At 45.4% G+C, this 10,939-nt stretch overlaps 1 protein-coding gene across 2 annotated transcripts in view; it reads left to right on the forward strand.

The window, feature by feature from the left end:
* Psph (phosphoserine phosphatase) overlaps positions 1-4,829 on the forward strand; it is a 32,155-nt gene extending 27,326 nt beyond the window's left edge. For both annotated transcript variants that reach the window (XM_045143902.1, XM_004662625.2), the window contains 2 exons: positions 2,273-2,421; positions 4,330-4,829. In XM_045143902.1, the coding sequence (XP_044999837.1) occupies positions 2,273-2,421; positions 4,330-4,437 (257 nt within the window). In that variant the 3' untranslated portion in view covers positions 4,438-4,829. The remainder of the gene's footprint in view (positions 1-2,272; positions 2,422-4,329) is intronic.
* Positions 4,830-10,939: the final 6,110 nt, after the last annotated feature.

Raw genomic sequence — 10,939 nt, forward strand, 5'->3', positions numbered from 1 at the left:
AGAGAGAGAAAGAGAGAGAATTGGCATGCCAGAGCCTTAGCCCCTGCAAACAAACTCCAGACACATGCACCACCTTGTGCATCTGGCTTCTGTGGGTTCTGGGGAGTTGAACCTGGGCCCTTTGGCTTTGCAGCCAAGTGCCCTAACCACTGAGACATCTCTCCAGCTGCCACCATTCTCTCTTTTCTATCTGCCTCTTTCTGTCTTAAATAAATAAATAATTCAAAAAAAAAAAAAAGAGAGAGAGAGGCTAGATTCCCCAAGATCCACATAAGCCAGATGCTCCAGGTGGCGCATGCATCTGGAGTTCCTTTCCAGCTGCTGGAGGCCCTGGTGTACCCTCTTTTTCTCTCTTCCTCTTTCAAATAAATACAAATAAAATATATTTCATAAAGAAAAAAGAAAAAGAAAGAATGGACACTCAGGGCTTCTAGCCATTGCAAACAAACTCCACATGTATGCACCATCATGTGCATCTGGCTTGCGTGGCTTCTGGGGAGTCGAACTGGGCCCTTAGGCTTCACAGGCAAGTGCCTTAACCACTAAGCCATCTCTCCAGCCTGACTGATGTCATTAGCTCTTTGGCATTCTTTGTTCTGCAAATAACATCTGTCCTGACTTTTCGTTTTGCTTTTATTTTGTAAAAATATTTTTTGTTTATTTATTTAAGAGAGATAAAGAGAGTGGGCATGCCAGGGCCTCCTGCGACTGCAAATGAACTCCAATGCATGTGCCTCTAGCTTTATGTGGGTACTGGAAATCAAACTCTGGACAACAGGTTTGGCAAGCATCTGGCTTTACATGAGTATTGGGGAATTGAACCTGAGTCCTTAGGCTTTGCAGGCAAGTGCCTTAACCACCAAGCCATCACTTGAGCCCTCATTTTTGTTGTTGTTGTTGTTTTAGTTTTTCTCGGTAGGGTCTGTCTCTAGCCCAGGATGACCTGGAATTCACTATGTAGTCTCAGGGTGGCCTCGAACTCATGGCAGCCCCTCCTACCTCTCCCACCCAAATGCTGGGATTAAAGGCATGCACCACCACCCCTGGCTCTCCTCTTGATTTATTTTTATTTATTTGAGAGAGAGATAGAATGGATGCGCCAGGGCCTTCAGTCACTGCAAACAAACTCCAGACACATGCGCCACCTTGTGCATCTGGCTTATGTGAGTCCTGAGGAATCGAACCTCGGTCCTTTGCCTTTGCAAGCAAGCACCTTAACCACTAAGCCATCTCTCCAGCACCTCTTTTGATTTTTGAGGCAGGGTCTCACTCAAGCCCAGGCTGAGTTGGAACTCGGTGTGTAGTCCAAGTGGCCTCAAACTGACCACACTTGCTGGGAGTGGTGGCACACGCCTTTAATTCCTATACTTGGGAGGCAGAGAAGGGAGAATCCCCATGAGTTCAGAGCCAGCCTGTACTATCGAGTGAGTTCCAGATCAACCTGGGCTAGAGTGAGACCCTACCTTGAAAACAAAAGTAAAAACAAAAATAAACAAAACCTTACCTCAGTTCTACTTCAGTGCCACCAGGTCCAGCTCTGTTCTGGCTTTCATACGCATAGTAACAACTCTCTGTATAGAAATGTGTGCATTTACTAAAATGTCAATTTCTAGGTAGCCTGCATGGTTTTTCTGATATGGTTTATTTCAGTTTTTTTTTTCTTGTGCATTTGAAGCAATTTAGACCAAAGACGGAGTTTTGCTAATAAGGTGCCATATTCCAACTGGCCCTGGGGATGCCTTCTGGTCCCTCTCTGGGTCATCTTAGATGCACCCCTATGTCTTATATTGTCTTGAGAGCTCCAGTTATACCAGGCATGGTGGCATAAGCCTGAAATCCCAGCACTTGGAAGGCAGAGGTGGGAGGATTGCTGTGAGTTCGAGGCCAGCCTGGGACTACATAGTGACTTCCAGGTCATCCTGGGCTAGAGTGAGACCCTACCTCAAAAACAAACAAAAAAAGAGATAGAAATGATTGAGAATAAGTTGGTATTTCCTCTTAGGTGAGTATCACCATGGTAAATTTAATATATTACTATTTATTGATGGTCTGACATCTCAACACGGTTTAGAATTACTGCATTGGAAGCTTCCAGGATATAGTCATTTCACCTCAAGGTGACCTTTACAAGGATAAGGGTCAGAGTCTCAGACTGTGTGTCAGACATTTAGCCAGATCAGTGACATTTAACTAAGGATCTCATTTGTGGAGAAAGCTGGTCCTAGTCAGATTCTTCGGCGAACCTCTAACACTGACACCCTGTTCTTTCCAGGTGAATATGCAGGCTTTGATGAGACACAGCCAACAGCTGAGTCTGGTGGGAAAGGAAAAGTAATTAAATTTTTAAAGGAAAAGTTCCACTTTAAGAAAATAGTGATGATTGGAGATGGAGCTACAGACATGGAAGCCTGTCCACCTGCCGTACGTATTCAGGGGGTTTTCTTGCTTTCAGGTTGTAATTCTGTTTTATATTTCTGGAATTTATATTTCTTAGAACTACACAAGGTTTTGTGCATGAGTTAAATAAGACAGCTAATTTATCACTATAAAATAATGGTTTGGTGAGTAAGAGCATTTGCTGTGCCGTCAGAAGGACATGAGTTCAATCCCCAGCACCCATGTAAAAAAACTGGCCATAGGTTTGGAGAGACAGCATAGCAGTTAAGGCCCTTGCCTCCAAAACCTAAGGACCCAGGTTCTATTCCTAGTACCCGTCTAAGCCAGATTCACAAGGTGGCTAGAGGCCCTGGTGTGCTCATCCTCTCTCAAATAAATAAGTAAATTATATATATAAAACCTGGGTATGAATACACATGCTTGTAACACCAGCATTGAGTGGGGTGGAGAATGGAGGATCACTGAAGTTCCCTGGTCAGCTAGTCTTAACTAAAACTTGGGACACTCCTGGTTCTGTGAGAGCCTCTGTCACAGGGAAAAGAGTGATAGGGGAGGACACCTAATGGTTTCTGGCGTTTGCATGGGGTGTGTGCATATACATACAATAACAAAAACAATTAAAATCCATTCATCCTTTTTTTTTTAAATTTTTTATTTATTTATTTGAGAGCGACAGACACAGAGAGAAAGACAGATAGAGGGAGAGAGAAAGGGTGCGCCAGGGCTTCCAGCCTCTGCAAATGAACTCCAGACGCGTGCGCCCCCTTGTGCATCTGGCTAACGTGGGACCTGGGGAACCGAGCCTCGAACCGGGGTCCTTAGGCTTCACAGGCAAAAGCTTAACCGCTAAGCCATCTCTCCAGCCCTCATCCTTATTTTTTTAAATGCTTTTTTTTCTGATTTATTTTTTATTTATTTATTAGAGAAAGAGAGAGAATGGGCACACCAGGGCCTCTAGCCACTGCAAACAAACTCTAGATGCATGTACCACCATGTGCATCTGTTTACGTGGGACCTGAAGAATCGAACCTGGGTCCTTAAGCTTTGCAGGCAAAGGCCTTAACCACTAAGCCATCTCTCCAGCCCCTGTTCATCCTTATTATGTCAACTCACTTTTTAGAAACCTGAGAATGCATATGAATAAGGGAATCAAACTTTTCAAAACTTTTCTGTTCCTGGGCATGGTGGCACACACCTTTAGTCCCAGCACTGTAGAGGCAGAGGTAAGGGGATTGATGTGAGTTCAAGGCCACTCTAAGGCTACATAGTGAATTCCAGGTCAGCCTGAACTACAGCGAGACCCTACCTCAGAAAACCAAACAAACAAACAAGAAAACACTTTTCTCTTGCCAGGTGTAATTGCTCACACCTTTAATACCAGCACTCAGGAGACAGAGGTAGGAGGATTGCTGTGAGTTCAAAGGCCACCCTGAGCCTATGTAGTGAATTCCATGTCAGCCTGGGCTAGAGTGAGACCCTACCTAGAAAAAAAAAAAGAAAAAGAAAATTAAAGGGCTGAAGAGATGGCACAATGGTTGAGGTGCTTGCCTGCAAAGCCAAAGAACCCTAATTCAGTTCCCCAGTATCCACATAAAGCCAGATGCATAAGATGGCACAGGTATTTGGAGTTTGTTCCTTGCAGTGGCTGGAGGCCTTGGTGCATCCACACACTCTCTCTCTCTCTCTCTCTCAATTAAATAAATAAAATTAATTTTTTTAAATATATATTTTTAAAATTAAAAAGCTAGGTATGGTAGTGCACACCTTTAATCCCAACACTCAGGAGGCAGAGGTAGGAGGATCACTGCGAGTTTGAGACAAGCCTGGGAAGTATTTGTCTAAATATATATCTTATACTTATGTATATATATTGCCCTGGGCTACTACTGTGTCATTTTTAAAAAGTTCCCTCCCTCCCTTTTCCATTCTTAGGATGTTTTCATTGGATTTGGAGGAAACGTGATCAGGCAACAAGTAAAGGAGAACGCCAAATGGTATATCACTGATTTTGTTGAGCTTTTGGGAGAACTGGAAGAATAATAGCAGTTTTAATGTAGCTCCTAACAATTGGAGATTAATTTCTCAAAGGTTAAACACATTGATAGTATTTGCTTATGATTGTCTGAGACAACCTGATGTATACAGTTGGTACTGATTATAATTATATGATCAAGTAAATAGGTTCCTAGGAGAGTCTAGGAAATTGCTATTTTTTTTCCCTACTGTAGTTCCAGATTTATTATGACCACTAATTACCTGGAGAGTTTTATAGTCTGAATTCTTTATGTATATTCCTAGCTATATTTTCCCTGAAGCCTTTTAAAGGTCCATAGTAAATTAAACACTTCTACTTTTGGCAATGATTCAGCAGCCTTAGGTGAATATTGGGTTTCCCTTTGATATATAAATAAATTTTTATCCATCTATCAGAACAGATTTGTGGAACCTTCAGTTTTGCCTCTAATGCATTTCACTGACTAGTGCTTCAGGAGCTATGTTTCAGAAGCATACCTCAGCAAGGAAGAGGGTTGAGATTTCTCTGTACGCATCACTGGGATATGGGGTAGAAATCCTTTTTTTTTTTTTAATTTTTTATTTATTTATTTATTTGAGAGCCACAGACACAGAGAGAAAGACAGATAGAGGGAGAGAGACAGAATGGGTGCACCAGGGCCTCCAGCCTCTGCAAACGAACTCCAGATGCGTGCGCCCCCTTGTGCATCAGGCTAACGTGGGACCTGGGGAACCGAGCCTCGAACCGGGGTCCTTAGGCTTCACAGGCAAGCGCTTAACCGCTAAGCCATCTCTCCAGCCCAGAAATCCTTTTTTAGATCTTTCAAGGTACGGTCTTGCTCTAGCTCAGGATGACCTGGAATTCACCATATAGTCTCAGGGTGGCCTTAAACTCACGGCAATCCTCCTACCTCTGCCTCCCAAGTTCTGGGATTAAAGGCATGTGTAACACCTGGCCATTTTTTCATTTTTTAAATTTCTTTTTTAAAATTTTTTATTATTTATTTGAGAGAGAGCTCTAGAGACAGGGAGAATGGGTGCACCTGGGCCTACAGCCACTGGAAACAAACTCCAGATGCATGTGTCACCTTGTGTATCTGGCTTATGTGGGTCCTGGGGAATCAAACCGAGGTCCTTTAGCTTTGCAGGCAAGCACTTTAACCACTAAGCCATCTCTCTGGCCCTTTTTTTTTTTTTAAATATTATTTATTTATTTATGAGAGAAAGAGGGAGATAGACAGAATGGGCACTGCAAACAAACTCCAGACACATGCACCACCTTGTGCATCTGGCTTACATGGCTATTGGGGAATCGAACCCGGATCCTTAGGCTTCGCAGGCAAAATATCTTAATAGCTAAGCCATCTCTCCATCCCCCCTTATTTTTTTTAAGAAATATTATTTATTATTTGCAAGCAAAGAGAGACAGAGGATGAGAGTGCCAGGGCCTCAAGCCACTGCAAACAAACTCCAGATGCACATACCACTTTGTGCATCTGGCTTTACATGGGTACTGGAGAATCGAACCTAAGTTCTTAGGCTTCACAGGCAAGTACTTTAACTGATGAGTCATCTCTGTGGCTCAAATTTTTATTTGGGAGCACATGCATCTTGAGTTCATTTGCAGTGGTTGGAGGCCCTGGTGCACCCATTCATTCTCTTTCTCTCGTTCACTTGCTCTCTCTGTTTGCAAATAAATAAATAAAATTTGGGCTGGGTATGGTGGCACATGCCTTTAATTCCAGCAGTTGGAAGGCTTAGGTAGGAGGATTTTCATGAGTTCGAGGTCAGCCTGGGCTAGAGTAAAACCCTACCTCAGGAAAAAAAAAGAAAAAAAAAAAAAGAGCAAGGAGAGAGAGATAGAAAAGAGTCAGAAAATAAAATGGGCATGCTAGAGCCTCTAGCCACAACAAACAAACTCAGATGCATGCACCACTTTTGTGCATTTGGCTTTACATGGGTGCTTGCCTGCAAAAGCCAAAGGACCCAGGTTTGATTCCCAGGACTCATATAAGCAAGATGCATAAGGTGGTGCATGTGTCTGGAGTTCATTTGCAGTGGCTGGAGGCCCTTGTGTGCCCATTTCTCTGTCTCTTGCAAATATATAAATAAAGAGAAGCCAGGCATGGTGGTGCACGCCTTTAATCCCAGCACTCAGGAGGCAGAGGTAGGAGGATTGCCGTGAGTTCGAGGCCACTCTGAGACTACCAAATTAGTTCCAGGTCAGCCTGGGCTGGAGCGAGACCCAACCTCAAAAAAACAATAAATAAATAAAATAAAAATAAATAAATAATAACAAATAAATAAATAGATGGGCTGGAGATATGGCTCAGCAGTTAAGGCAATTGCCTACAAAGCCTAATGGCCTAAGTTGGCTTCCCCAGTTCCCACGTAAAACTAGATGCACAAAGTGGCCCATGCATCTGGAGTTTGTTTGCAGCAGCTAGAGGCACTGGTGCACCCATTCTTCCCCCACCCCCTTTCTCTCTCTCTGCTTGCAACTAAGAGGAAAAAAAAAATTAAAAGAGAAATTTTAGTTGTTGTTTTGTGTTTTTCATGGTAGGGTCTAGCCCAGAATGACCTGGAACTTACTTTATAAGCTGGTCTAGCCTCAAACTCATAGCAGTCTTCCTGTGTCTTTAGTGCTGGGACTAAAGGTATACATCACCATGCCTGTTCTAAGATTTCAGTTTTGAAAGTGTGAGATTATATGCCATCCCTGCTGGAAAAGTAGGAGGGAAAGAAAAATATATGCAGTGGATATATGCAGTATCCATGCAGTGGATACTGTTGGGTGATTAAGTAGAAAAGACCAAAGGATTTTTTTGTTGTTGTTGTTTGGGTTTGGGACGGAACCTAGGGCCTTATACATGTAAGCAAGTGCTCTGTCTCTCCATATACTACATCCACAGCCTCAATATTTTGTTGTGCTTAGGTTTGATCTTTAAACAAAGTTATTCATGTATGTATGTATGTATATCTAAGAGAGGGAATGAATGGGCACATGAGTGCCTGTGGCCACTGCAAACAAACTCGACACATGCACCATGTGGGTATTGGGGAATCTAACCCAAGCCAGCCGACTTTGCGAGCAAACGCCTTTAACCCCTGAGCCATCTCTCCATCCCTGTTTGACCTTTTTTTTTTTTTTTTAATAAAGATTTTTATTTATTTATTTGAGAGTGACAGAGAGAGAAAGAGGCAGATAGAGAATGAGAGAGAGAATGGGCGCGCCTGGGCTTCCAGCCACAGCAAACGAACTCCAGACGCGTGCGCCCCCTTGTGCATCTGGCTAACGTGGGACCTGGGGAACCGAGCCTCGAACCGGGGTCCTTAGGCTTCACAGGCAAGCGCTTAACCGCTAAGCCATCTCTCCATCCCTGTTTGACCTTTTGAGAACCTCCATGTATACACTGTACCCTTATCATAATTCCCTCCCACCACCCTCTTGTCTTCCCACCCATATCCCCCTCCATTGAACCCCTTCCCAGCCTCAATGCTTTATTAGTGTACATTGAAATTTTATAACACAGCCAAATAAATCTGATGTGCCAATTTGCCTTCAAAATCAGTTTTGGGCAGCTGGGCACAGTCGCACATCCCTGTAACCCCAGTTCTCGGGAAGGTGAGGTAGGAAGATGATTTGAGTTTGTGGCCAGCCTGACCTACAGAGTGAGTTCCAGGTCAGCTTTGGCTAGAATGAGACCTTGCTTCGAGGAAAAAAAAAAAAAAAGCCAAGTGTGGTAGCAACACCTTTAGGCAGAAGTAGGAGAAATAGCATGACTTCAAGCTATCCTGGGACTACATAGTGAATTCCTAGTGAGCCTGGGCTAGAGTGAGATTCTACCTCAATCACCACCCCCCCCCAAAAAAAAGTATTCTATGCTGGCCTGAGTTACATAGTAAGATCCTGTCTCGAAAATCAAACAAACACACCAGGTTTTGTGGGAGACATAGAATGGGCTTGGCAAGAAGCACACGAGATGACAAACAACGAGGCTGTTGTTCCTCAGCTGTAAATGCCTCCTGGCAACACTCCCAGATGCTGCTGCTCTGTGGACTTACGCTTGCAGACTTGTAAACTGGATAGGACCAGGCATGCCGGGCCTCTGAAGAGTGAGTGCTACAAAGGACCTTCGCTGCCTCCAGCATTGGGGAGAGGGCTATTGACAGTGGTGGGAGCTGGGACCCAGGAGATGGTCCCCCAGAAGTCCACCTGTTTGTTATAAGAGGCTGCCTTCCACAGAACAATGGCTTGAAGAGGAGGTACATACTGAATTTGCCTCAGGCGAGTCTGATGTGCTGAGTGAGATCCACATGGTGATGTCCACATGGAACCCCTGTACAATTCTACATCAGTCCAGTGGCCCACAGGCTGCCCAGCTCTGTGTAACGGCCCAAAGCAGCACACACAATCCCTTCTTTGTTGTGTCCCAGGGATGAGTTGAATTGAGACAAGAACTGTTCGAAGCTCCTCTCATGCTTTCATAAGTCTAGGCTTGCTGGAAGCACAGGGGATTTCTTCCAGGAGTTACACCCATGTGCACGTGAGGGTGGAGTCACAGGGTGGTGGCTGTGTGAAATGCCACCATATTTCTCCAGGAGTTACACCATGGGCACATGAGGGTGGAGTCACAGGGTGGTGGCTGTGTGAAATGCCACCATATTTCTCCAGGAGTTACACCCATGTGCACGTGAGGGTGGAGTCACAGGGTGGTGCCTGTGTGATATGCCACCATATTTCTCCAGGAGTTACACCCATGTGCACGTGAGGGTGGAGTCACAGGGTGGTGGCTGTGTGATATGCCACCATATTTCTCCAGGAGTTACACCCATGTGCACGTGAGGGTGGAGTCACAGGGTGGTGGCTGTGTGAAATGCCACCATATTTCTCCAGGGGTTACACCATGTGCACGTGAGGGTGGAGTCACAGGGTGGTGGCTGTGTGAAATGCCACCATATTTCTCCAGGGGTTACACCATGTGCACGTGAGGGTGGAGTCACAGGGTGGTGGCTGTGTGATATGCCACCATATTTCTCCAGGGGTTACACCATGTGCACGTGAGGGTGGAGTCACAGGGTGGTGGCTGTGTGATATGCCACCATATTTCTCCAGGGGTTACACCATGTGCACGTGAGGGTGGAGTCACAGGGTGGTGGCTGTGTGATATGCCACCATATTTCTCCAGGGGTTACACCATGTGCACGTGAGGGTGGAGTCACAGGGTGGTGGCTGTGTGATATGCCACCATATTTCTCCAGGGGTTACACCCATGTGCACGTGAGGGTGGAGTCACAGGGTGGTGGCTGTGTGATATGCCACCATATTTCTCCAGGAGTTACACCCATGTGCACGTGAGGGTGGAGTCACAGGGTGGTGCCTGTGTGATATGCCACCATATTTCTCCAGGTGTTACACCATGTGCACGTGAGGGTGGAGTCACAGGGTGGTGGCTGTGTGAAATGCCACCATATTTCTCCAGGAGTTACACCCATGTGCACGTGAGGGTGGAGTCACAGGGTGGTGCCTGTGTGATATGCCACCATATTTCTCCAGGAGTTACACCATGTGCACGTGAGGGTGGAGTCACAGTGTAGTGGTTGTGTGAAATGCCACCATATTTCTCCAGGAGTTACACCATGTGCACGTGAGGGTGGAGTCACAGGTTGGTGGCTGTGTGATATGCCACCATATTTCTCCAGGGGTTACACCCATATGCACGTGAGGGTGGAGTCACAGTGTAGTGGTTGTGTGAAATGCCACCATATTTCTCCAGGAGTTACACCATGTGCACGTGAGGGTGGAGTCACAGGTTGGTGGCTGTGTGATATGCCACCATATTTCTCCAGGAGTTACACCATGTGCACGTGAGGGTGGAGTCACAGGTTGGTGGCTGTGTGATATGCCACCATATTTCTCCAGGGGTTACACCCATATGCACGTGAGGGTGGAGTCATAGGGTGGTGGCTGTGTGATATGCCACCGTATTTCTCCAGGAGCTATACCATGGGCACATAATGGTGGAGTCACAGGGTAGTGGCTGTGTGATAATGTTGCAGCATTTCTCCCAGGAGTTACACCATGGACACAGGGTGGAGTCACAAAGCGGTGGCTGTGTGATGTGCCACCTGTTCTTGCAATACTGTTTTTTCATTCTGGCTCTGAAATCTATTTACGTAAACAGAAAAATATAAGGAATGGAAATCGTCCTGCTGTTAAGTTGAAGCAATAGAAGCCCTTCTAGCTGGGCTAGGATAACACTGTAATCCTAGCACTCCAGGGGCTGAGAAAGAGAGGTCTTGTATTCTAGGCCAGTTGGCAGAGTTAAAGAAAAAGAAGACACAGGGGCTGGAGAGATGCTTAGCAATTAAGGTGCATGCTTGCGAAGCCTAGGGACCCAGATTCGATTCTCCAGGTCCCATGTAAGCCAGGTGTACATGGTGGCACACCCATCTGGAGATCGTTTGCAGTAGCTGGAGGCCTTCACATGCCTATTATCTCTCTTTCTCTCCCTTCCTCTCTCAGTCT

The sequence above is a fragment of the Jaculus jaculus genome, chromosome 2 (assembly GCF_020740685.1).
Source record: "Jaculus jaculus isolate mJacJac1 chromosome 2, mJacJac1.mat.Y.cur, whole genome shotgun sequence".
Taxonomy (NCBI): domain Eukaryota; kingdom Metazoa; phylum Chordata; class Mammalia; order Rodentia; family Dipodidae; genus Jaculus; species Jaculus jaculus.